The sequence below is a fragment of the Pagrus pagrus genome (assembly GCF_965226575.1).
Source record: "Pagrus pagrus genome assembly, chromosome: 6".
In the NCBI taxonomy this organism is placed as follows: domain Eukaryota; kingdom Metazoa; phylum Chordata; class Actinopteri; order Spariformes; family Sparidae; genus Pagrus; species Pagrus pagrus.
The window spans coordinates 2,141,500-2,168,482 of NC_140190.1; the positions used below are offsets into that span (position 1 = coordinate 2,141,500).

The 26,983-nt window shown below is 44.5% G+C and overlaps 1 protein-coding gene across 7 annotated transcripts in view; it reads right to left on the bottom strand.

The window, feature by feature from the left end:
• pde4dip (phosphodiesterase 4D interacting protein) overlaps positions 1-26,983 on the bottom strand; it is a 101,916-nt gene that overhangs the window by 33,403 nt on the left and 41,530 nt on the right. For 4 of the 7 annotated variants that reach the window (XM_084354199.1, XM_084354198.1, XM_084354200.1 and 1 more), the window contains exons 1-20: positions 16,867-19,138; positions 14,775-14,912; positions 14,544-14,663; positions 14,211-14,303; positions 13,573-13,782; positions 13,319-13,477; positions 12,800-12,892; positions 12,152-12,289; positions 11,874-12,053; positions 11,455-11,649; positions 11,132-11,374; positions 10,404-10,569; positions 7,685-7,797; positions 6,718-6,884; positions 6,256-6,565; positions 6,018-6,162; positions 5,632-5,748; positions 4,519-4,993; positions 2,384-2,619; positions 2,162-2,210 (exon numbers count right to left, since the gene is read on the bottom strand). In XM_084354199.1, coding sequence (XP_084210325.1) covers positions 2,162-2,210; positions 2,384-2,619; positions 4,519-4,993; positions 5,632-5,748; positions 6,018-6,162; positions 6,256-6,565; positions 6,718-6,884; positions 7,685-7,797; positions 10,404-10,569; positions 11,132-11,374; positions 11,455-11,649; positions 11,874-12,053; positions 12,152-12,289; positions 12,800-12,892; positions 13,319-13,477; positions 13,573-13,782; positions 14,211-14,303; positions 14,544-14,663; positions 14,775-14,912; positions 16,867-18,141 — 4,622 coding nt within the window. In that variant the 5' untranslated portion in view covers positions 18,142-19,138. Of the gene's footprint in view, positions 1-2,161; positions 2,211-2,383; positions 2,620-4,518; positions 4,994-5,631; positions 5,749-6,017; positions 6,163-6,255; positions 6,566-6,717; positions 6,885-7,684; positions 7,798-10,403; positions 10,570-11,131; positions 11,375-11,454; positions 11,650-11,873; positions 12,054-12,151; positions 12,290-12,799; positions 12,893-13,318; positions 13,478-13,572; positions 13,783-14,210; positions 14,304-14,543; positions 14,664-14,774; positions 14,913-16,866; positions 19,139-23,378; positions 23,475-24,083; positions 24,199-24,552; positions 24,714-24,842; positions 24,967-26,983 lie in introns of those variants that run through there. The other 3 variants (XM_084354203.1, XM_084354202.1, XM_084354201.1) reach the window with 3 other exon arrangements.

Below are 26,983 nucleotides of genomic sequence, written 5' to 3' on the forward strand. Positions count from 1 at the left end.
AAAATATCAAATCATCTTAAAAAAGTATTTGTTCAGCTGACACAGAGCAGCTTGATGATCCCAGTCCCAGTCCTGTTCGTGTCATCTGATGAATATAAATCCAATTATTCGCTCTCCTTTTAGCTCCGTTTTTGGTCTCCACCAAGTCCTGAGAGGAATCTCCGGCTCCTTAGTGGCTAAATGTTCCACTTTCTCATCTCAGTTCATGAGTTAGAGTCTCTAACTGTGTCTCTGTGCTGTTAATTGCTGAGCGGTCGCGTACAGTGAATTTATCAGAGACTGAGAACTGAACTCGAGTTAAAAGAGGCTTAAAGGCTCTGTAAGGATGCAGAGAATTTGATGTGTCCGTCACTTTGAGCAACACCATTTACATTACACATGATTAGATGTATTAATAGTCTAAACTATTGATTACTGGAGCTTTAACAGCTGCACATGATGTTGTTCAGTCTGTGATAAAGACAGAAATCTCCAGCAGCTCTTCCTCTTTTGTTCCTCTTGTGTAACCGTTTGTTACATGATCTGACCTCATCTCACTTGCTGCCCTTTTGTTTCTCTCATCTTTTGTCCCCTCATCAACTCTATCTCTCTGTCTCTCTTTGTCTTTTCCCTGTCTGCCTAATTAGCTGACCAATCGACTAGACAGTCGAAGTCCTCGCCCGGACATCAGCTGTGCCCCGCTGGTCATGACTCCCCAGCAGAAATTAATGAGCTGCATGGTTTGGATGAATGGGTGGTGGTGGTGGTGGTGGTGGTGAAGGTGGTGGTGGTGGAGGGTTACCCAATCACAGCTCTTCCCTGAGGCGTTGTGACATCAGAGGACTTTGGGGTTTTGTAATACAGTGATGTCAGAGCAGCTTCACTGACTTAACAAGTTGCTGAGGGGCCCGACGAGCAGCCCAGCCAGCTGCAGCTGACTCTTATGAGACTACACACTATATTTTGTTAGCTTCATGCTAACAGTATAAAGTTATATTTTCATTTATGACATTTGCCGAATTCACAAGAAGGTCCAAATAATGAAGAATTAGTCAGAGACAGCGTTTCACAAAGTTTACAAAGTTTCTCCAACTCAACATCTCACTAAATTGAGACAATTTTAAATGGAGTCTGGGGACTTTCTCCATGGCAACAAAGAAGTAGCCTATACTGGTTACTGTTTAGTGTATTTGTAAAATGTGACATGTTTAGATCAATAAAATGTTTCTTCTTTCATAAATTGAGTGTAAATGGTGAAACCAGTGTAAACAGTGTGTTCAAACAGCTGCTAAATGTTGACACTTTTTACAGGGAAAAAACCCATCATGTTTTGATTTAATGCTGAATTTACAAGAAGGCTCCAATCAGTTAGAATTTGTCGTAGCCGTTTCACAAAGTTTGTTAAAGGAGTCTGGTGATGTTGTGATATATTGTGATATTGGGCTGTAAGCAGCAGACTACAGACTTTCAACTGTATTTTCTGTCTTTTGTACATGAAGAACAACAAAACAGATTGACTGTGGAAAATTTGTTGTGTTGTGATGATTGTGACCTGGTAATCGGTTTATGAAAATAAAATGTGAAGTGGAGAGTTAAGTTAAAATGGAAGGAAGCACATTTCCCTGTTCTTCACCGAACAACATCACACACTGTTGTGATTATACTCTTTTCCATTTGTTGCCATGTCAGTGTTAGCTTGCAGAACTGTAATCAGATGTTGTGTCGAGGGAATCGCGGCGTACACAACGACAGCCAGATTATTATAAACAGAGCGAGATCACTGAGGAAGCACATTCACAGAGAAATCTGTTTCCCTCCTGGTTGTTACACATCCATCCAGGCCACCCCCGACTCTTCCTCCCTCATTAATTAACCAATTAGCTCAGTAATTAATTATGCAGTGAGATCATCGCTCATTATCGAGTGAACATCTGATTATCTGCCCCGAGGAACAAACATCGGCCTGAACGTCACACACCGATACTTTCCATTGACAGACATCGAGCCTGCTGTTACGCACAGCTCAAACAGAGACACAACACACATGATGAGGCAAACAAAGACATGTGCGCACAAACACACACAACACAACACACACACACACACACACACAACACAACACAACACAACACACACCCGCACACACACACACACACACACAGATAAGTAAATGAGCACTGACCGGATGGCGAGCAGCTCCGTCTTGTCATCTGGATCTTCCGGATGATCTCCTGTCGTCAAGGAAACAAAGCGCAGTGATGTCATTAGCTTACTGTTGTTTTTATGCTCAGTTACACTTTAAATTAGTCAGACGGCCTGTTAATGAATTGTGTTGGCTCTGAGCCTCCGTATTTTGGCTGTGTGTGACTGTATATAATGATGTTAATAAACCCAGACGACTCACGTCCGCTGATCTTGGCGCTGACTCTCTGAGCCAGAGCGCTGCTCTGAGCCAGCTGCTCCCTGAAGCTCTGGCCCATGTAGTAGTCGATGTCGTTGGCCCTCAGCAGCTCCTCGAAGGCCTTGGTGGTGTCGCCCAGGTGCTGGGTGAGGATGTTGCACACGCCCCGACCCTCCCTCTGCCGCTGCCGGAGGTGAGACAGCTCTCGGGCCTGAGCCTTGATGAGAGAGTCGAATTTACTGCAGAGACAGAAACACAGAGACAAAGGTTACAATCCGTCAAATAACACGTGAAGACAAGTCAGAACCTACAGATGGATTAATGCTGTTTCTTTAGTTCATGTTTCAACAGCTTTTTAAATTCACAGGAAAAAATAATTACAGTAATTTAATTTATAATCAGCCGTGTTAGCTTGCATCTGAAGTGGGTGCACAGCTGGACCGCATGCTGAGGGTGTCAATAAGGTCTTCTGGAGATTTGGATTAAAGCAGACGAGCTGTATGGAGACGTGCAGAACTTGCCTTAGAAACATCGTGTTTTTATGTCTTCTTCGGTATCAAAGTGAAAAAGTGACCGTTGTCCGTTTTTAAATCAAGTCTCCAGCTGCTTCAGTTGTTTAGCAGAATGCTGCAACGCTGTTTTACTGTGAAGCTCCAGAAATGTGTTGTGGACTACGAGACTTCACCTGACTTTCATCAGCATGGAGGGAGGAGATGATGACTGGATTCACATTTCAGGGTGAACTGTTCCTTTAATATTCTTGGGATTAAAATAAAAAATATTGCAGAAGACACATTCTTTGACAACGATAATGTTGAAACTAGGTGAACTTGAAGTTGAACTAGCTCAATAGCGTCACCTTAACTGTGTTTTTGTCTCTAAAAACGCACACTCGTCGTGTTTATTAGATGGTGTCAGGTCCCCGGGCTCAGGACTCAGCGCAGGGTCACTTGTTGTCAGGGGAGGTTTCAGAGACTTGTGTATCGACAGTAGTTTTAATGCCTGAATCAGCCTCTAAATGACAGATTAAAGCTTCACTGTAGCTACAGTATGGTCACTCAAGGCAAATGGGACGGCGTGTTCCTGGCGTCGTGTCAGTTAATCCCCTCTGACTGTCAGATCAGCTGAGTTTACATAAAAAACATCTGTGGTCACTCTTGATTAACATGGACGGAGACTGATGGATGTTTAAAGCTGCACTGATTCACGGATCATTAAACAGGTCTGAGGCTGGATGTGCTGTAAAGTCCTTTTCTCGATCTAGATAGATGAGTTTACGTGATCTTAATTAAAGGATCATTACAGTATTTTTGCATGTTTTAGCAAATAATTTATATGGTGAAAGCTCAAAGTGGCCAGCGCCTTTATTTACCTAAAAACCTAAAGTTTTTTTTTCCTTATTGTCCTTCTTTGATACGTTTAAACATATTTCATCATGTTTTATTGACATCTTCTGATTTTCTGAGCCACTGTTGATGTAATTTCTGCACTTCAAGTTTACGTCCTTTCTTGATGAATTGTGCATCATGTGCATTTCCATCAGTGATGCTGCTTTAGATCTCTACTGAGCTGCGATCAATGAAAGTCATCACTTCCTCTACAGATTAAAAGCCTTCCAGCTCTCACAGGGCTCAATCCCTTCCCCTTTTCTGGTTGGCTTTAAATGTGAAACATCTCCAGGAAGTCATTTAAACCCCTTCTCTATATACATCTCAGGGTGCACGAGCATCACAAGAGGCTTTTCATTCAGGGAAGCAGCGATGAAATGTCCTGATGTATCAGATGTACTGGTACTTAATTATTATGTAATATTATGTAATAACATAATCCTGTCATGTCCTTTTCAATACATTACTGACATTAACATAATTGTTTTTGTATCACGAGTCTGCTTAAATTGTATGTCAGGCTTAATTCAGTTAAAACTGCAAACATTTCCAGAACAGAAACAATAAAGTCGGGTGTTTCTTTTCACTGACATATTACAGTCAAAGGTTTTCACCATCAATCAGAAAATAATAGTCAGTGTGTCTTCCCTCGAATAAAAAGATGGAGATTCATGTCTGCTGTTGCTATAAAACAACTTTCCAAATAAAAAATCACTTCACAAAAAGGAGGCTGTAGTTTCTGTCACTCACCCCGGCCAGGTGGCAGACTTTGTGTCCTCGCTGACAGACTTCTTGCCTCCCTTCCTCAGCTGGTCCTCCAGTGCGTCCACGCGGGACACCAGCTCCTGCAGGCCCCTGTCTGGGTGAGGGTGACGAGGTGAAGCCAGAGGACCTCCGTCAGATGACTGCCAGCCTTCATCCTCCTCCGCCCCGCTCTGGGAGGGCGACGCCTGGAAGGACCAGTTCACCTTGCGGGGCGTGGAGGGTCCGCAGTCGCTGGAGGTGGAGAGGGAGCGGAGGCGGCTCTGCAGGCCGCGGATCACTGCCTGAGAGCGGGACAGCTGGGAGCGAAGGTCCTCGACGAGGCGCTGGAGAGACGACTCGTCTCCGAAGCCGGAGCTCTGGGTGGTGGTGGCTTTAGTGAAGGTGGAGCTGCTGCTGCTGCTGGCGGGCCACCACTGGGAACCACAGTCCAGAGAGGTGCACATCTCCAGATCATCGAACTCTGTGAGGGAACACAAGGAGCACATGTTCATCAGACTCTTCAGGAAGGTTCAGTTTCATATAAACAGCATGATGCATTTTGTCATGGTGTTTTCTTTGTGAATGAATATTGAAATAATTTCTTATTTTATCATATTTCTGTGATAATATAAAACCTGAATATATAATAATCTGAAATAATAATGATAAAATTATTGACACAAATTAGATAATAAATAAGAATACATGAAATATTATAGTATGTATTTTCAGTATTGTACCTACAAGTCATACTTGAGTAAAAATAAAGACATAGGCCAAGTGTTAAAATATTACTTTGGTAAAAGTGTCTTGAAGTAACTGATATAATTTGTGAAGTATTAAAAGTAAAAGTAATTTGACTGATTCAGTTGAAACTATATATCATTTAAAAAGATATGTTTTGAGACAGCACTGCCCTCTGCTTCCCTCTAGTGTCTCTGTGATGCTACTACAACTACAAACCAGCACTGGTGACTGTCTCCTTGATTTGTATTGATATTATCTGTTTTAAATAACTTTAATCCTTATATAAATAAAATGTTTAGTTTCCTTGACTTCCTTTGTGTCCTCAGAGACATCAAACAGTCCACAGATTGTCCTGTAGACAGTCGGACGTACCCGGGCTGCTCGTGTCCTCCCTCTCGGCCTCGTTCTCACTGCGGCCGCAGGTCTCGTAGCCCAGGTCCTGCAGGTCCACCTGGATCTGTTTACTGTCCTGCTGCACTGTTGTCTCCGCTGCAGAGAAGAAGAAGAAGAAGAAGAAGAAGAAGAAGAAGAAGAAGAAGAAGAAGAGGGAGGAAGAAGCAGAGGAAGCTTTACTCCAGTGTGTTGATTTTACATGAATCGTCTTTTATCTTCATGAACTTGATCTGTTTCAGTCAGTTTAAGGGCTTCATGTTACCTCACATCATTCTATCAATAATTTAAACATGTTTAAATGCGTTCACACATTATTGACACATCATCAGCACCTCAGCTGAGTCATCATCACTGTTTCCACTCACTGAGCAGCTGCCTGTAGTCTTTGAGCTGCTCGGCCTGAGCCTGAACCGTGGCCTCGGACACCATCAGTCTCTCTCGCAGCTCTTTGCTCTTCTGCTGCAGATGAACCGACTTCTCACCGCCCGACAGCTCGCTGGCCGGTCCGGCCTGGATAACAAACGGGAACAGAAACAAAGAAGTCACTTTTTGGGACGGCTTCATGTGGACAGATGTTATTGAAGGACGTGTCACTGTCTCTACCTGTGAGGAGCTGGAGAGCAGCTGAAGCGACTCGGGCCTCTTCTTCCTCTGCTCGCTGACCTGGATGTTGGTCTGAGACAGAGGCAGCTCGTTGTCCCAGGCGTCCCACAGCTCTGAGCTTTCTTCCTCCTCTTCGTCCTCCTCCACGCCTTCTATGGTCACATCCAACTCCTCCTCGTCCTCCTCGTCCTCCTCTTCTTCACCATCCAACACCGTCCGTCCGTCACACTGTTTACCGTCCGGCTGCAGCCCTTCAGTCAGCTGGTGCTTTAAATCTTCGTTCTCTCCTTGCAGACTGAACAAAGCTTTCCTTTAAAACAGACAGAAGATCATCACACATATGCTGCTGCCCTCTAGTGGACGTAAAAATGCATCTTTAAATTTACATCTTCTTTATTACCAACAATTCCCATAAAAAGTTAAAAATGAACAGAGTGTGTGTGTCAGCACCCTCTAACCGACCTCATCTGTGACAGAGAGGAGAAGCCGGCCTTCTCCAGCTGAGCCTTCAGCTCCCCCAGCTCTCTCTCCACCACCCTCTTCTGCTCCACCAGCTGTTTGACCTCCATCAGCCCCTGACCTTCAAATAACAGATCCTGAGCCGGAGCCTTTCCTGGACCTCCAGAGCCCTGTTCTCACACACACACACACACACACACACACACACACACACACACACACACACACACACACACACACAGAGGATTGTTTCTGAGTTAGTTACAAGACCCTTAAATGAAACTGTCTATATATACGAACAAAGTCAAGCTTAAATAATATTGAGTCTTCTTTGTTGTTTAGCCTTAATGTTGATTGAGATATACTATATATATACTATATATAAACTTTATTCAGTGTATGTATTTTACTGCACCACCGTTATCAGGGTGTTTCAGAGAAATGCTGAAATCCAGTCATTGAAATGTAATTTCTGCCACTAGAGGTCTCTCCATCAAAACAAAACAGGAGATGTGAGCAGTGTGGGATCAGGGCAGGACGAGGTCACGATCGAATCCTCCGAGTTTAGAGCAACAGGTGACCAAATGAAAAGCATTGTTATTTTGAATAAAATTTTGGAATTTCTCTGGTTTGGAAACAGTTGGAAACATTTGGGATCCTACAACTCAACGAAATATATCACAAAGGTCTGTCGTCTGTAGTCATTTCAGTGCAGAAAAGTTACTCATTATCACTTTGAAACTCTAAATATAAACTCCAAAAGTCCAGGACTAAAAAAATCAGGAGCAATAAACATTTGTCATGTTAGTCGTGGACGATTTGGTCTCGATTCTTCTTTAATTCCCTCATAAATAACTTTAAAATGATACATTATACACTTGTTTTAATCTTCTAAGCTGTGTCACATGAGTTTGCAATGAAAGATGGCGAGGCATCATGAATTCAGAGCTTCATTCAGACACATTCATACCTTGGTGTTGGCCACGGACTGCAGCCTCAGTCTGGACTCCTCTTCATCGACGCTCTCCGTGTACTCGCTGTTCAAATCGTCGTCGGCCTCGTCTTCGTCCTCTGAGCTCAGATCTGCAACAAGTAGGAAACAAAACTTTAGATTTCTACGTTCACAAGAACTTCTTCTTCAGTTCTCTGTTCACTTTGTGCAGTTCATCAACCGTTCTGAGCGTCACACTGAGAAAAATGTCTCGTGGCTTCTCTCTGAAACAGCCGCTCGTCCAGTTCATCTGACTGGTTCACATTCTTCACTCTGGTCATTTGTAACGCAACATCCGCTACGCCACCGAACTGTACACACCAGTTTCACTGTGTGTTCATGTAAACAGCCTGTAGTTCACTGACATGATGATTTATTGTGGTCAAACTTCAATAACAAGTTGAATCTGAGCAGAGTGAATCAGAGACACTTCTGGGCCAAGAGGACGGATGGATTTAAAACGTTTAAGATTTTTAAATAGAGCAGGATTATGTGTAATCTGAGCAGGAGCAGTGCACCTACATCTGTAAGGAGGTAAATCTGGATCTTGACTGGTGATGAAATGAATTAAAGGCTAAAGAAGACCCAGATTTTATTAGCAGCATCTGTGAATTATGTAATCATCTCTCTTACACCACTACTTACATCTGGGCTCAGGTTGACATAAACTTCAGGGCTGTAGACACAGAGACATGTGAGTCACGTCCTCAGTGTGTTTCTGAGTTTGATTTCTAAATAATAATAAAGATATTTAAAGGCTGATTCAGATATTCTTATTTATTGTATGGGTAACTGTTCTGGGTAAAGAAATAAGGTTGAATAACTTAATATCGTCTAGGATTGTTTCCATTCATGTACAGGCGAAGATAACTGTACATCATTTTATTTTTAGGGTGTGTAGTCAAACATTTCTGAGGAAATTTTGACTTTTTATTCTAGAAATTCTCAGTAACTTTGCAAACTGAGAACCAGGATGTAGCTGATATTGTGGGATTATATTGTGATGCTGGTGTGAGGCAAGCGAGCCGATAATCATGAGGGACGTTTAACATAAAAATAAAATAAAGTTGTAGTTTGACAAATATTTTTAAAGACTTTTGGGGGTATTATTTTTAAATCTTGACTAAATCAGTTCACAGAAAAAGAAGCAAATGTTTGACTCATAATATAAAATGATCATAACTACATGTTGGTGTGAGGCCTGTTTGTGTACTTCATTGTGTAGTTGTGGTGCTTTTGTAAATCCACACAGCTGGGAGAATATAAATGTTGATGATGTCACTGTAGAGGCGGCGAGGACATAAAGTGCAAATATAGAAAATTATATCATTTGTATAAACCTCCTAAAATCACAAATACATGATGGAAGTGCTGCAGGTTTATTTATTGAATGACTTGATTACATGTTTAAAAATGTATAAATAAAATATAATATCTGAGATTAGACACGTGTGGCTGACCTTTAATATAACTGTCATGAAGTCTGCGCCGACACGGACGTCGTATTCTTCAGTTTAAAGATCAACGAGAAGAAAAATATCATCCGTACTTACTGCGCTCCAGTGTGACACTCGATTTCAGGAGAATATTCATAAATATTGAACCACAGATGTGAAACTGACGGTTGTTGAATTGCACAGAGTTTCATAAAATCACAAACATTTTTCCCATAAAAAAAAAAAAACTTATACAGAATCATAATCTCATGAATTAATGTGGAATGTGCTTCTGTTTTTTCATATCGTTGATTAAAACAAAATGTGCGTCGGGTTAAATTGTCGTAAACTCGCATCATTCAGAAACAAACTGAAGCTGCAGAACATGCAAGAGGCAAACACACACACACACATCAGGTAATAGACGATCACTGGCAGGTGCAACCTCATAATATGGCAATATACAACATATTTAAACATTTACAAAACATTTAAATAAAAGAAGCCTTTCTGATTCAAAATGACAAAATGATTAGAAAAACATGTTATAATTAAAGTCCTTCATTGTGGATTCAGTTTTAATGGATCTGCATCATTGGTATCATAAATGATTTAATGTCATTTAGTTTAATTAATCATGTTTTTATGTTGTATTTTCGAACAGAACCTCCAACTGGATCATCGTTACTTCTTTTTTTATAGATGGATATTTCCTCCTATACTGACTACTGACAGTCGCGGTCCTGGTCTCCTCAGAAAGGTCCAAATCAGACCGACTCACTGCGGCACAAACATGGTCGAGATGTTCGTCTTCTTTACGCCTTTTTTTTCTTTACGTTCTGTTTTCTATTCTCTTCTGTTAAGAGACAAACAACTGTTGCAGCGATACTAAGAACTTAAATGAGTTTCCTCACAAAGAATTTTGAGGCTTTTTGCTTGAAACAAACTAAAGTTAGTCAGTTTTGAGTGAAAATCAAAAGATCATGCTGCTTCCTGTCTCATTAATGAAACACGTGGCTGAATGACAACTGCTGAAAGAGGCTCGGTCAGTCCATCACGTCACCATCAGTGGTTATAATACAAAAATGTTCAGTGTTAGTATTTTACACACACACACACACACACACCCGGCAGCTCCCAGTGGTTAATTCTGTGAAACCAGTATGAGCAACACCACCACAGCACGATGCTCCACACCACAGTAATCGCTCCCTGCAGCTGGAGGAGTTACAGATATTGTCCCATGCTTCTCTGATGCCCACCTCCAAACTCAGGCTGCCTGCTGTTGGGCCGGTCACGGCCCAGGATGGGGCCTCTGACCGGGGGACCGTCCTGCTGCACCAGGCTCTCCCTCAGCTCCTGAACCTCCTGAGTCAACCTCTCTACCAGCGGGAGAGCTGAGGGCTCCACCATCTGCCTCTGTAAGTCCTGCAACACACACACACACACACACGCAAACACACTTTTATACAAACATGCATTCATATACAACACAAATAATAGTTTAACCTTTATGTGTAGTTATCCTACAACAGGTTTTATTCTCGCCTGCTTTTTTTTTAATGCAAAATCCTGCGGATGACATAAAAATGAGATAATATCACAGAAAATTAATCTTTTACACGTGTTTCTCTGGCAGAAAAGGGCATTTTGTGCCCCCAGAATCCTCCTGCTCCAGAGTAACAGAGGCATCCACACATTATAGTGGTTTAGTTCCTTCTTAAAACTAAACTTTGTGCACATAAAATAGTGAAAAACAACAAGGAACCAGCAGAAAAACTATGTAAACTTGCATCATATACAAGTTTAGATGATAGAAAACCGTTTGAACTGATATCCTGCTGTTGGACTGGATGGACTGGGAGTTTCATTGAACAGTAAAGGAAAAGACGCTTCATCTGTGAGTTGCTTCCTAATTGTTCGTTTGGTTGTTGGTGGTGTTTGTTGTGTGAATGTGGATAAAACTGCTCCCGTTCTCCCTCTGACTGACCCTGATGATCTCCTCCTTCACATGCAGCGTCCTGGTGAGGGAGTCCATCCTGCTGTCCTGACTCCTGCTCAGCTCCTGGCTCTCCTTCTCCCTCCTCAGAGCCAGACGCAGCTCCTCCTGCAGGGCCTGGAGCTCCAGTCCGGAGTCAGACCTCGATCCGACACCGGAGCTCAGCTGTTTGCGGAGCTCCTGGAGTCTCGCTGTCTGCTCGGACATCACCTCACCGAGCCGGCCCGCAGAGTCCTGCAGGGAGAGTTGTCATTTTATTCCATATATGACTTAATTCTGAACCAAGGTGCTTCAGCCGATCTCCTCTACTCTACCTGAATGTACTGGTCCCTGGAGCTGATGGTTTTGAGCAGATCCTGGACCTGATCCTGGTGCTCCTGGGCCTGGCACGTCCGGTCGGCCAGGACTTCCTGGAAGAGGCGGTCTTTGAGCTGCAGGCGGACCTTCAGCTCCTCCAGAATGTCGCTGGGGGCCGTTTGGATCTGAGCAAGCAGAGAGCAGCGCAGGTCCTAAAGCAAACAGAAGAAGAAGAAGAAAGCAGTGATGTCAGCGATGATGACGGGATGACGACAAGCTGCGTGTTGTTACTGTTCATGCTCGTATTTTGGTGCTGTGTCCAACGCATGATGTAAAGACAATGCACTCTTCAATCTGAGAATAAAGCTGCAAAATTGACTCATCAGTTTTAAACCTGTTCTTTAAATGTGGATTAACCAGAACTTCCTGTCTGTACCTGGGCCTCCTGCGTGCGGCCATGCAGCGCCGCCTGCAGCTGGCTGATGATGGCGTCCCGCTCTCTCAGGATGCGGCTCTGTCTGTCTTCGCTCTCCTGCTGCTGCCGCTGGACGTTCCTCGAGGCGTCGCACACCTGCTCCAGCTCCAGAGCCTTCCCACGCACCAGCACCTCCAGGCTCTGACACACACACACACACATAGAAACGATGATGAGTGGTGGAGGCGTCAGAGAGAGAGAGAGAGAGGGAGAAGACGGGTGGTTTGACGTGTCCTTACAGTGATGGTCTCCTCGTTGTTGGCCAGGACGCAGCGCTGCCTCTCCAGGTCTCTCTCCTTCTCCCGGAGCAGCAGCTGAAGACGGCGAGTCTCCTCGTCTTTCTCCTCCACGCAGCGAAACTTCTCGTCCACAGCTCGCTGCGGGTTGGACGGAAAAATGTCAGTATTGAACCTCATTAAACTGCTCAGGACCTGGTTTGGACCTTAGTCTGAAGGCGGATTCCCAAATTATCGTATCATAATGTATCTTATTCTATCAAATCGTGGATTATCTTGTCGTGTTGTATTAAACAATATTCGTATCCTAACATATCGTGTCTTATCGTATCGTATCATGACGTATCCTGTTGTATCGGATTGTACCAGTCCACAGTTAACACAGTGAGACTGGTCTGTGTCAATAATTAAACGAGACAACATAAATAAAAAGAGAAGTAAACCAGAAAATAATCAGATTTGGTTTTATTTTGTGTAATTGAGATGATTGGAGCTGAAAACACGAGGCTGTTACAGTGTTTACACCCCGGCCTCCAGACAAAATTAGCTCACAGGATGTTGTGGATGACCTTTGGTGTATCTAAATGTGTGTGTGTGAGTGTGTGTGAGTGTGTATGAGTGTGTGTGTGTGTGTATGTGTGTGTTGTTTACCTCCAGAGCTCGGTCTCTCTCCTTGATTCGCTGGCGGAGTTTCTGAAGCAGAGAGTCTCTCTTCTCCTTCGGATCGTCCAGCAGCTCACAGTCCTGAGTGACAACAAGCAGTCAGTGCACATCACTGTGTGTGTGTGTGTGTGTGTGTGTGTGTGTGTGTGTGTGTGTGTGTGTGTGTGTCCGTGGCTGGCCTTGACTTCTACTAAGGGCAAGTTTTCTAGTTTTTACCAAGTTTAGAGTTAGATTTAGAAGACAGCGGATGACTAACTGTGTGATAAACTATAGAAAATGTCGGCCTGGTTTCTTCCTTGTTACGTCAAGTAAACAAAATGACCTCATTACAGGAAGTGAAACCATCGACAAATCTGGATCATCCGAGTCACTTCAGCTCTTTGAGAGTTGAGTTTTCTTCTTGTGGTCGTCGGAGGAGCTGCAGCTTGTTTCCCTTCACTCGGCTGTGGGGGGGTTTCTGTCTGGTATGTGGAGCATGCAGAGTATCTGCCTCTGTCTGTGTCTGACCTCTATGAGCTGCTCTTTGGTGAGCAGGGACATCTTCAGCTCTCTGATGGTCTTCTCTCTCTCCTCGTCCTGCCTCAGTCGCTCCTGCTCAGCCTCCTTCAGCTGCTCCTCTCTCTCCTGCAGGGCTGACCGGGCCGTCTCCAGAGCCAGCTGCAGGTCCTGAACACAGAGTCATGACGACAGGATATCAGTTAGTCAAACTAACAAAAGAGATGTTATGATGAATGGATATAACATTTGAACTTTTTCCTCACCTGGTTGTGCCTCTCCGTCTCCCTCCTGTGCTGCAGCGCCCCCTGCAGGTCTTTCTCCAGCCTCTGCAGGGCCCGGCTCAGGTCCTCCTGCGTCCTGGCCGCCTGCCGCTGCGCCCGCTGATCGGCCTGCAGCTCCAGCTGAGCCTGGAAGAGAGACGCCTGCAGAGCCAGAACCTCAGCCTGACCTCGGACACTCTCAGCACCGGACGCCTGCCGGTTCACCGCCAGAGAAGAGAGAGCGAGAGACGGACAAACACAGAAGGACATAAAGGAGAGACAAAAGAGGAGTGAGTGATTTAAAATGGTGGTTAAACTCTTGACTGAATTAGAGCGGCAACGATTTATTAATTAGATGTCTGTGACAGTAAACTCAATATTTTTGTGTTGTAGACAGAACAAGACATTTGAGGGCGTCATCTTGAGTTTTGGGAAACATTTTTCACCATTTTCTGACATTTTATAGACTTTAACAACTAATGGAATAATTGAGGAAACATAATAGACGATAAAAACAATCACATATCAAGTCATTTCATTTAAAATCTGTGTTATCTTGTATATAACAAAGATGTTCTGTGGGTCACTGATGTGAAGTCGCTGCAGTTTGGTTTCATTCGATGTCGGCTTGGAGGACAAACCTGCAGCTGCTGCAGCTGGCTGCGGTTGGCGAGCTCTTTGAGAGAACACAGCATCTTATTCTGCTCCTCAATCACCCGATACAGCTCTGCAGCCTGCGCACACACACACACACACACACACACACACACACAGAAACACATATAAACACACAGTTATAACATGAAACTGTGCACTCTTTGTTTACTTCTGACTCTGTCCTGCATCGAGTTGTTTTTGTCTAAATGTATTCCTTCCTGCCTCTTTCCACTTCCCGCCTGCCCTCATTGGTTCCTTCTTCCTCTGCTGTTTCTATCAATCAACCAATCAATCAGTCTCTATTGATCCCTCAGTACCTGTGCCTCCTTGGAGTTGACGGTATCGGTAATGTTCTGGATGTTTCTCTCCTGTCGCTGAGCTTCCTCCTGAGCTGATCGCAGCTCCAGCTCCATCTCACCGAGCCGCTCCTGCAGCTTCTACACACACACACACACACACACACACACACACACACACATTATGTAAGAGCAGATTCAGATGGATGATGTCAGTCTGGAGGTGGGAGGACGGGGAGGACCGGTCTGTACCTGGTTCCTGGTCTCGCTCTCTCTGATCTTGGCCTGCAGCGAGCGGACCTGGTCCTGGGCCTTCTGCAGCTCGCCGACACACTGACCCGCAGCGCTCTCGTACTGACTGAGCTGACCCTGCTGCTCATCGATCAGCCTCTGAAACACACAGGAACAAAACAACGATGACGACATATAGCAACACGATCACATTATCAATCTGAATACATGTTGACGGATCCGTCTGCGGTGGAACAAACAGTCCTGCAGCTGTCGTGTGTGTGATGGAGCGAAAGTGGAAAGTGATGTCAGCTCGCTGCTGGATGACTTCCTGAGGAAGCGGCTGTTGCCAGGACGGCGTGTTTGTTGACTTCCTTGTTTTTTGTTTTTATGATCTGTGTAATGAGGTGATGTCACTCGGCACTTTGGGAAGCTATGATCTGTATGTGCAGGCATTTCTACAGCTCAGTCCAACAACAACACAGAGGCAAACTGTAGAAAAAAGTGAAGAAAAGAAGGAAAGGTAACTCGTATATTACTACAAATCAAGAGCGTCTGTTGTAGCGTTACCGATGAATGTAACTTGTTACTACAAACAGAGATCCAGGAGATTATATAATAGTTAGAGAAACAGAAATTAAACAGCTGATAAGAAGCTGCATTTGTTAATGGCCAAAAATAAACTCAAAAATGAGTTTTTCCACATAATTAGTAGTATAATAGTACAATAATTAGTAGTGGTGTAACGACACATCCGGATCGATATATCGATTCAATGATCAATGATCCAATAGCATCGATGCAAAGTGAAGACGTCGATTCATATCGCCGCCATCGTTACGATATGCTGAGTTTGTGATCTCGGCTACAGTGAAGATTTCAGCTTAACAAAAGGTGTAAAAAACATCTTTTCAAATCAGTTTGTGATCTCGGGGCTTCTGCAGACTTGGATCACAGCAGACGTGATGTTTGTTTGGTTGTTTCTCCGTTTTAAATCAAGTCTCCAGCTGCTTCAGGTGTTCAGCAGAATGCTGCAACTCTGTTTTACTGTGAAGCTCCAGAGATGTTCTGTGGACGACGAGACTTCACCTGACTTTCCATCAGCATGGAGCGAGGAGAAGATGATATCTGACCCGGAGGTGGCGGCATCTCTAATATCTCTCTTCTACTGTCATATCATTAAAAACAGACCTCCTGTAAGATGGACAGCAGTCATCAGGTTTTCTATCTCACCAGGATCTAGTTGTAATTACTCGTCATCAGAGTGTAAATGTGCTCGTTCGCAGCAGTGAGCGGTCTGTTGGTTTATTGCTGTGTAATAAACCGACACAGCGGCACGTAGTCGACGGTTACAGAGCTGTCTCGTCTCTGGCACACTGAACCACGTTCACACGAACCATTAACATGACAATGGAGGTTATGAAACTGGATCCGACTGAGCAGAGCCTTCGCACGGGGGCACTCCCGCTTGGAGACTGTTGCCGCGGCAACGGAGGCGTTGCTAGGATACCGAGGAGAACGAGCATTTACGCCCCCCCCCCCGAGAGGGTAATCAAGGAGGCGAGTGGAGTTCAGCCTCGTCAGCGGTTGAAGGAGACGAGTAAGACAGAAAAATCCACAGAGGTTCGACCTCCTCAGGACAGATGGCAGACGCTCAAACAGGAAATTAACCCGGCGAAGTTCTTCATGGACCGAACCTTCATCAGACTGTCAGATTGTTTTTCTTGTGCTGTAAAGGGATGAAACAGGTTTTGAACGAGGTCTCCTGTTAGAGAGACTTCCAGAAGTGTTCTTCCTGTTTTAGTCTGATATTCAAACAAAATTGATTGCAAACTATCGCATTCAACCAACAACAGGCCTCAACTTCTCAGCTCAGACTATGATTCCAGTGATGGACGGGGAAGTTTTAATGAAGTTACATTTTCTAAATTGAGGCTTCAGAAGCAGAGAAATCCTGGATTTTAGTCCCTTGCTTGGGTCAATCTCTAAAACAAAACCTAATCCTTTAAATTCTCTTGGCCGGGAAACAAAAATGGAAAAATGTTGCCTAAATAAAATCTACATGGACTCAGTGAGACTGAGGTCAGAGGTCATCCCGTAACAGTCCATGTACCTGCTGAAAGCGGAACGGACCACACTGAACATAATCATCCAGCCACTGCTCCTCCATCTCTGCCAGCTCCACCTGCAGCTCCTGCTGGGGACATGGGGTCACGACCTCCGGTACCGTCTGATGGGGGAACAGCACGCAGTCCGCTGCCCCTCCACAGGGCGACCTCAGAGGGACGGGCAGCGACAGGACTTGCTCCAGTTTGGCTTTGACCAGAACTGGGAGCTTGCTGCCCCTTCGAGGCTTCACCGGCCGGTACTCCCAGCCCCTCAGGAGGCTCAGCATCGTCTCCAGCCCAGAGAGCGAGCTCTCGCTCTGGTGTTTGTCCCATGGAGTGTCCCTCCTCACTGGAGCCTCCTCTGGTTCTGGTTCTGGTTCTTCTTTTTCTTTGTGGTTCGCCGGAGGGCAACTGACGTCCACGGCTGTGTCCAGAGACTCTACAGACGACGCTGGGCTGGGGCTCGTCTGGTCACACAAGGTCTTATCAGTGTCCAACTCAGCTGAGCTGGACTCAAAGGAGACGACTGTAGCATCAGAACCTCCAGAGGCTTTGGTGGAGTCCTCGGGCCCCGGAGTGGCTGCCGAGTAGCGGGTAGACGGGCCGCAGGATGTGCTCCTGCGCCCAACACTACGAGGCACCTTGCACACCGCCTCGTAGTCCGAATCAGCAACACGGAGAGCTGCGCAACCTCTGCACCGCCTCGGCTTCTGGGCCGAGAGAGGGTCAGCTGCTGGGCACTGGAGGAGGTGGTGGTGGTGGTGGTGGTGTTGGGTGTGCTGGTCCAGGGCGGGGTCCTCCTTGTCAGCCCAGGATTCATACACGGAGTAGGTCAGATCATCCTGGATCATGTCTGAGTATCTAACATCCTGCAGGGCCGACAGATCCACCACAGGAGAGTCCTCAGCAACCGCCTCGGGTTCAACAGACCCGGGCGGAACCACGGTCCCGTCCTCTGCGTTGTTCTTCCGGTACAATCCTCCGATACACTGCCTCAGCCGGTCCTTCTCCAGCAGCAGCTTGTGGAGGCGCTCCAGAGACAGCGCCTCCACGCGGGCGATGACCGTGTCGAAGCGGTACATGCGATCCAGCATGAAGGTGCACTTGGAGCAGGCGAACTCCCCGCGGCCGTCCCGGGTCAGCTCGTGACCCAGAGCGTGGGACAGCAGGACCTGCAGGTTGATTTTGGCCGCTGGGTGGAAAATCCATCGGCGCTGGTTTCCGCAGAGCTCGCGGGCGCAGATCCTGCAGGCCTCCTTCATCTTCACCACGTCGAGCATGTCGTGGAGAGGAGGTGTGAGTTTGTTTGGATCGATGGATGAAATCAGGACGAAGTGCAGAATTTATTCTTGGACTTCAGGTGCGTCTGAAAAACTTTCATCCAAACTGAAAAACTTAGAAAAGTTGTGATCAGTTTTAATCACATTAAAGAGTTCTGGTCCCTCTTAGGCCTCCGTCCTTTGTGTTCCAGTGTCAAGACCTGAGCCGCTGACACCTGAAGGAAAAGTCTTTACTGTGTAAAGATGAAGAAGTCAGTGTGATCGATCAAAAGCTCCAGAACAGCCACTAAATAGTCTTTTTCTAATTTCACAAAATAATTTTGTAATTATTTGGATTTTTAGGAGATTAAATCAGAGTGGACTAAATTGATTTCTGTGCAGAAACTGAGATCAAACTGAGTCTTTGCATAATAATAATTATTATTTAATCGTCTTCTTTGATTAAAGATGAGCTGAACACGGTCACCGGATGCTGCAGATCAGATCAGGAAGCTCTCAGCATCCTTCAGCTGGTTTTTCTTTCCTGATTCAGACACAAATCTCGTCGGATCACGCAGACATGACAACGTGACCAGCTGCTCTGACTCAGTCCGGGCACAGCGCAGCGGATGTGGCGGGGTTATACTCTCACTTCCTCGGTGGTGAACTACAGACATGTGCCGACGGATCGATCCCGGTTCTGATCCCGTGTGCTCGTCCTCGGTGAGCCCGCTGACAGAGACGATCCTCCGTGTTTTGTTCGAGGCGTAAATCAGAGACGTCCCTCCTCATGACAGCATCTCCCCGCCGCAGCAGCGCATCCGACACGAACACGGAAAAAAAAAACCCGACCCGACCCGCTCCGTCGTTGTTCGGTGTGGGTGTTCGGAGATCGACCACAGGAGACGGTCCGAGTCTCGGGGGCAGGTCCGGCCGCTGCTCACCGGCCTCAGCAGCGGAGGATGGAGGCAGGAGCTGTCAGAGCTGCAGCCGCGGAGACAACCGCAGCGATGACGGCGCGCAGAGAGCGGGGATGAGTGAGAGGAGGTCTCACTCCGCAGCTTTAACTAGACCCGACTGCAGAAGTGAGCTTTACCAGGCTGCTGCACTGGTCTGCACACAATCTGAGGTGCCCGTCCTTTACTGGAGTATTAAATGTCATGCAGCTTTATACTTAAAGGATAAACTACACTAAACTGCACTACATTACACTGCACTGCAGGTGAACAGAGGAAACATTGTAATCAGGCCTGATCTCCAGGAAACTTCACAATTTGATTACATACATCAACACCATGAGAATCTTTTTATAATGCAAGTTTTTTATTTTATTTTATCTTAAATTATGCAGAAAAATATCTATCTAGTTACAGATGTACTAATTTCCATATATTTCTATAACAGAAATGTGAAATATCTTCTGTTTAAATACTCAATCAGATATCAACATGCAGTAATCTAATGCAGTTAGATTATTTAGGCCCCAAGTGTTCTGATATTTGATGTTTAAATACTAAAAAATGGCTAATTACATATAGCATGTGCTAATTTACATAAATGTCCAGAACAGAAATATGAACATTGAATAAATCCAGGCTGAAAATTCCTGTTTCATATTGTTGACATATTAAAGTCAAAAGGTTTTTTATTTTTTTTGGGTTCTCTTTCTATCACTGCATGAAATTAAAAAGAAACTGTCAACAGCCATAAAGAAGCAAGCTTTCTTCATGTTTTTAGGATGAAAATGTGCTGTAAAGTCTGAACAAAGCCCCCTGAGTAAAACCCTCAGAAAATAAAGAGGATTCAAACTGGACAGTTTGGTGTAACCTCTGTATGTTAACTGTAGATCAGGCTTCTTACATTGAGACTAGACACGTTTCCTGATATTTTAATGTTTACATATGCAAAAGTAGCCTTTTAATTAAATATGCACTCTTTTACATAAATGTCCAGAACAAACATCTGAACTAAAATAAACACCTTCTAGTCGAGGACGATTACTGTTTGTTGTCTATATGTGTTTTGTTAATAAAGTTTTAAAACAAGTTCGCTTTCTGTGTTGCCACCTCTTGTCTCAGGTTTCCGGTCCCCTGTATCTGTGTAGGAGTGAGACCTCCTCCAGCTGCCTGGACTGAACCATTTTACAGGAGGGTGTGAGTCCCCCCCCCCTAACAAACATGTGGGATTTCCCCCTTTCCTTAATTAATCATGTCGAAATTAATTAATTGTTTCCCTGAAGAAAAAAAACAACATGAAATACATTTTAACAGATTTTATTATGTTTAAAAGTGTTTTCAGTGATTTTCAACTGATGAAAATGAAAGTAATATAAAGCTGGGCCTGTTTTAATGTTCATGTTGGTTTATTCATCATTCGGATCGAAGATTAAAATAATCAGCCTGTCAGTTTTAAAGATTTATGCAACAATATGTTCATTGGATCATTTATCATCATTTATCATCCTGAGATTGACTTTTTGTTCCACTTGATGTTTTGTTATTTAATTTGTGACATTTGTTCTGCTACATTTCATTTAGCTCATTTTGAATATTTATTTCTATTTTGGTGGTTTTTTTAAAAAAATGATGTCACCTGTGGTTTAGGATTACTTTTATTTCAATCATTTTGATATATATATTAAAAGTTCTGCTTGTGGTGATGTTTTTTTGTACAGGATGAAACATTACACAACAATAATAAATAGAATAATTGTGTAGATTATATCGGATACTTTTATATTTAGTCTGCTTTACTAAACATGCTGCATTCAGCCAGATGGATGTTTAACTTCTTTTTCCCCTCCAGATCATTAATAACAAAACTTTGTGTGACAACTTGTGTACTTCAAAATATCACATTTTCCATTTTTCACAAAGCTCTGTCGTGTTGGTACAACCCTGTGTGTGTGTGTGTGTGTGTGTGTGTGTGTGTGTGTGTGTGTGTGTGTGTGTGTGTGCAGGCCGAGTGTTTCCATCAGGTTCATTAAATCCTCTAAATAGTCGGCGTGGAATGAGTTCATGCCTTTCCCAGGGGCGCCCAGTCCTGCGCCGGCCTCCACATGCATGTCAATGAAAGAGAGGCGGGAGGAGGGAGGACGGGGGAGGACGAGGGAGGACGGGGGAGGAGGAGGAAACTGAAACTCGCTCAGTGAGTCACATGACGTGTCAATCCAGCAGCAGGATTAAGGTTTTGTAAAAAGCTGATTTTATCTCAGGAGACACTTGTGGGATCCACAGATAAACTGGTCCTCATCCGTCTTTATCGCAGCAGGTTGTTGACACAACTGTTGTCACGTGTGATTTGTTCACCTCTGTGTGTGTGTGTGTGTGTGTGTGTGTGTGTGTGTGTGTGTGTGTGTGTGTGTGTGTGTGTGTGGACCACCACAGGACCCCCTGACTCCCCCCCTGGCACTGCCTCTGTCCACATTTGTCACCCTGAAAGCCTCTGGAGACACCACACCAAAACACTGATCGGCCTGAACGAGGCGCGCAATCAAAAATCAATTAATCCTAATCAGAGATGAGTGCCAAACGCCGCTGACAGACTTCAGCCGCTGTTTATTTTTGCTCAGAGTGGCAGAAATACCAGAGTGTGACAGCTCTGGATTAACGTCTCTGCAGACAGAAGAGGTGTCTCTGCTGATTTCCTCGCCTCAGACGTCGCGCTTGTTGCTGTGCCAAAGTAAACAATGGAGTCCTTCATGGAGTGAGTCTGCGTGAGCAGCGGCCTGCAGACAGCAGGCTGATTGTAATTAAAAATGGCGTCAGGGAAGTGAAACTACACGAGCAGGACTGTACTGTACGTGTGAGCTGACTCTGCAGTGAACCTGATGTCTGATGGCTGCTGATGGGAGCCATCTGAGAGACACTGACATCAGAGTGATGTGAGGGCAGGACGGACCGCGAGGCTGCGCTACCAACCGGGAACAACTGGAGGGCCACAGAGCTCCAGGGGCCGCCACGCAAAGGGGTTAAACAAAGTAACGACGAGGAGGCACAGTTACTGAATGATGTTGTCTTTGACAGGTCGAAGAAGAACTCAGAGCTTGTACTAAAATACAAGTAGCACTACCACAGTGTAGAAATACTTAAAGTACAAAAGTATGAGCATTGAAATATACTTGAAGTACGAAAAAACTTGAAGCACTCATTAAAAAGTGCCATGTTTCATGAATGTGTTCATCACTTTTGCTGTAACTTTTGTTTGATTACCTTATTTGAGAATTTCTTCTCAGGGATCCATAAAGTTTGATCTTAATCTATAACATTACATCGTGTTGTTAAAGGTCCTATTTGTGAGACAAGTTGATTTTTCCTTCGTTTTGGGATTGTAGGACGGGTCGGCGCCATCCCTCTGCATCAGTATTTAACGAGTTGAGACTCAAAAATCAACTTTTCTTACAAAAACTAACTATAAAGTGAGTGGTAACTAAAGTTGTCGTGGAGCTAAAGTGGAGGAGAACTATGAGCATAGTACTTGGGTAAATGTACTTAGTTACTTTCCACCACTGGATGTTTCTTCAGTTTTAAATGGTGCATATCTGCATTTAATGTGTTTGATCCAACTACCACACATTAAATCTGTGGTCAGGTAAAATTCTAGTTCATAAAACTATGAACACATTACAAGAGAAGGACAGGAAGAGAAAACATGGCTGCTTCTGTTTGTGAAGTTTCACAATAGACAAAATACTCAAATATTAGTCCTGCATTTGATATTTTACTGACACAAGATGGAAATTTAAGTAAAAAATAAAATATACTCAATGTGACGAAAACTTGAAAACTTTCTTTTCCAGTTTTTAGGGATTTTTCCTGTTATAGTTATAGTTGAAAGAGGGAAGAGCAGAAGGAAAGAAACAAGTAAAGGAGCAACAACAGGTGTATATAGATAAAAGCAATAAGGGAGGAAATAAAGGAGAAAAGAAAGTGTTGGAGGAAATTTAAGGGATTTTAAGGAAAGTAGAAAGTAGTGATACCAAAATCAGAGGAGAATGAAGGATGAAAGATGAAAGTAGTCGGGTTTGTTTCAGACTTTCAGCTGATCTAAATGCTTTCATGCAAAACAACCAGAGCTGATAGTCAACATGCAGCGTAGATCAGACACCAGCAGGTGGCGCTTCCTCTCTATCAGACAGCAGGAAGAGCTGCAGCCTGTGGGTCGTGAGGTATCGTCTTAAATACGAACCGGGCCGCAGCAGCGTGTCCCTCACACATAAACACATCTCATTCACACACAGTGTCACATGTTTCTCCTACCTGCATCTGCGCCTGGACCCGCCGCTCACCGTCACTCTGTGGAGAAAGAAGTCCACGTCTGTCACTCACTGCTGAACACGTCTTACAGGACTGAAACTGAAATTAACAAGGAAGACACATTTGATATTCTGTGCTAAAAAAGCAGCCATCACCCTGAAACCCTCTTCTGCCCCAGATCAAATCACATCCTGGCTTCTTTTTATTTGACGTGTTGCAGGGCCGAACCAAAAAATATCAGCAGCTGTATCAGGTAACGAGTACAGTTTTTATTAGGACCGAAAATAAACGATCTACAGTGGACGGTAACCGTGTCGGTGTAGTCACGATATCCACTCTAATGTAAGAACAACCATACAGGGACTGTCCTGTCAGCTCTAACGTGCACGTGTTTTCCACCTTCACGCTGGTGTGAAGCTCGTCTGCATCGCCAAAGATCCACTGACCCACATGTGGATATAAAAACAGTTTGATATGAGAGTCAGGCCCGTCTGGGGTCTGAGCCAGGACACAAAGATAGAAGGGGAGAGGAGGAGGAGGGGTGGACTGATTTAGCCTGCGACTGGCTCGCCTGACCGGGTCACGTTCACAGATTCATCAAGAGGCTTAACGTGAATGTTTGGGTTTTATTCTTCAGCGCAGTGTTCAGAGTTTTAGCTGTTTGTGAAGGTGAAAGTGTTTGTAAATGAGTGTACGGGGAAAAAATACCTCCGCTTCCTTTCCTTTCTCCTTGAGAGACGAGAAGAGATTGTGAACTTTGACCTCTAGCTCCTCGACCCGGAGACCCAGTGAATGTTTCTGCTGCGTCAGCTCCTTGATCACCCTGACAGAGAGAGAGAGAGAGAGAGAGAGATAGCAGCGCAGGTTAAAACCGGTGAAGCTGCAGTGAAGGTCACAGATGCAGCCCAGAGACACTGCTGCTGTCAGAGACAGTATGTAGGTCAGAGTCTTTGTTCCAGCCTCAGCAGCGCTATCAGTGCCAACAGTGTCAGCAGACGACTCGCAGAACAAGAGACCACAACCGTACGCATGCAACTAATTATTGTTACAAAGATCAATTCATCTGTGTTATTGTTTAATCAATAAACTGTCGGAAATAGTACAAAAGATCAGGGAGGAACTACAACATGACCGTAGATCAGACTGAACACGAGTCTGTGGTTGAAGGTAAAGTCACCTGTCCTTGTCGCTCAGGGCCTGCTGGGTGAACGCTCCACCTGAGCCTCCGCTCTCCTCCATCCTCTCCACCATCTCTCTCTCCAGAGCCAGGCAGCGCTGAGACTCCGAGTCCGCCAGCGAGGCCATCCGCTCGGCCTCGTCTCGCGCCAGCTCGGCCTCCTGAACGCAACACAGACAGGAAGTGATGGGATCAGTGTTAACCAGTGTTCATCACCTCGTTAAAGGACAAACTGCCTCTTATATCTGTAGTTTTTCTGACTACATGAACCTCGTTGTTCTTGTCTTTACCTCCTGCAGCAGCTGAACTTTGGTTTCCAGGATTTCCTGCATGTGGCAGATCTCCTGCTGCCGATCCTCCAGGCGACGCTGCAGCTCTGCTTCACTCTGATTGGACAGGCTCTCTGCTGTTGACCTATGTGGTAGTAGTACATGAAAAGTATTCATCAATGACCGTTTTTCCCAAAGACAAGATGCTGATGCTGTTTGCGGTAGCCAGATAATGAGCCAGGCTAACGTTGGCTGTTTACCATACCTCAAAATCCCATCAAACACACCTGGACCAACAGATCTACGCCTCTGAATGAAAACTGTTTTTTAAAAACGTGGTCCACATGAGTCTAGGAGAGTTTTGCAGGAGTTTTTTTCCTGATTTTCTCAGACTAAAAACTAAATAAACGCTGGTTTTGGACATAAAAAGTAAAAGGTAAAATTAAAAACCACCTTTAGACAAAAAATAATACACATTTTGAAATCTTTCATTGAGTGAAGATGGTTGCAGCGAGCCTACACTCAATAAATAATAAATGAATGCAGTTAAAAACCTGCTGACTTCAGAGGCAGATGGGTTCGTTTCACTGGCTCTTTTCTCCTCGCAGACAACAAACGCTCATTATTTATTCACGTCTGGTCACTTAGATCACGGTGTCGTTAACAGGAGTCCGTCCCAGAGCACTCACAGACTCGTATAACGCTTCATGTCTCCAAACGTCCGGCTCGTACTCTGTCTCTGTGCTCCACTAAATCTGATACCTCTCATTTAGTTACACATCAGAACACAGAAGCAGTTTTATTGTAAGATTTTGAGGCGTCCTGCGAACAAACAGGTGATAATAAAAGCTGTGGAAACGTCTGGAGGTGGAGTGAAGCCGGTCTGTCACCGCTCCACCTCTCAGCAGCTCCGCCGGTCAGAAGGTCACACTCAGCCTTTCCTCCTCACATCTATCAGTCAGGCTCTGTTAGCAGCTCCAGTGATAAACTGTGTCCACAGAGTTTATTTATCAAACAGCAGCACAGAGAGAGAAAATACCTCCGCACTGACCCGACCTCCACCCCACCATGAACACAGTCACGCTCCTCAAAGACTCCACTTTTAGCGTTTTAGTGTTTCATTATTTGGACAAAGTGCTGAATATATTGAACTGCTGAACTAAATACTGTCTGTACTGCACGACAACACTGTGTCACTGAGCTGCTGCTGTGATTCAAGCATCTACTGAAGAAATCATCAATAAATGGTGATGGACAGGATTTTTACACGTGCTGGGATGATTAGTTATTTTATTAAGTTTCTACAATTATCTGGATGCGTATGTGTCCTTGTGCTGCTTATGACTCAACTCAACAAAACAAACTAACGTAAGCGTTGCTCCTAAATTACAAGGCTTCAAAATATGCAGCGTCATAAAAACACATACGGCATATTCACGGCTTTCAAGCTCTTCCTTTCTCGTTACCTCTCACGTATCATTTTGTCTGTTTGCACTCATATATATATTTTTTTTCATATGAGAGCAAATATATTTTATATTTATATTCTATCTCGTCCCTCTTCTGGTGTCTATGAGCCGGTGCTGTTTCTGTTGTATGAAGGAGGCTAACCAGAAGTAACCTCCATTATCTCACCTGAGCAGTCGACCAACATTTTTTTCTGAAGCAAAAATTATATAATAAAAATAATCCCTCAGATTAGATCTACAAGGCCGAATCTAAGCGATTTAAGCGATAGCACTTCTGCATGTAGCAACAAGTGCTCGTGTTAGCTGGTGACTTTTGGTTTAAAGCATCGATGGTTCCTGTGGACAGAAGCTCGCTGAAGTTGTAGAGATGAGTGGACGACATTACAAAGAACAGCGATTCATGCTTCTCTTTGCATTAACGTTCATAATAAACTACGATTCAGTTTGAAGCTAACGAGCTCACATTTTATCTGTGCGTTGAGCTGCGCATTAACTAGCTCAGCTCTGACTGGTTGCAGGTCTAATTGCATCCAGAGTAGTTTGGTCTGCACCTGTTGATGACACCTCCTAGAAAATCACTGAGGTGAGAGGTACCAGACCAGTTTGCGTTTGTGAATCGGTCCTGTGATGCCAGTCGTGTAGAAAGAGGTACTTTACAGAACATGTTGTACAGAGTTTTCACTGAAAATACTT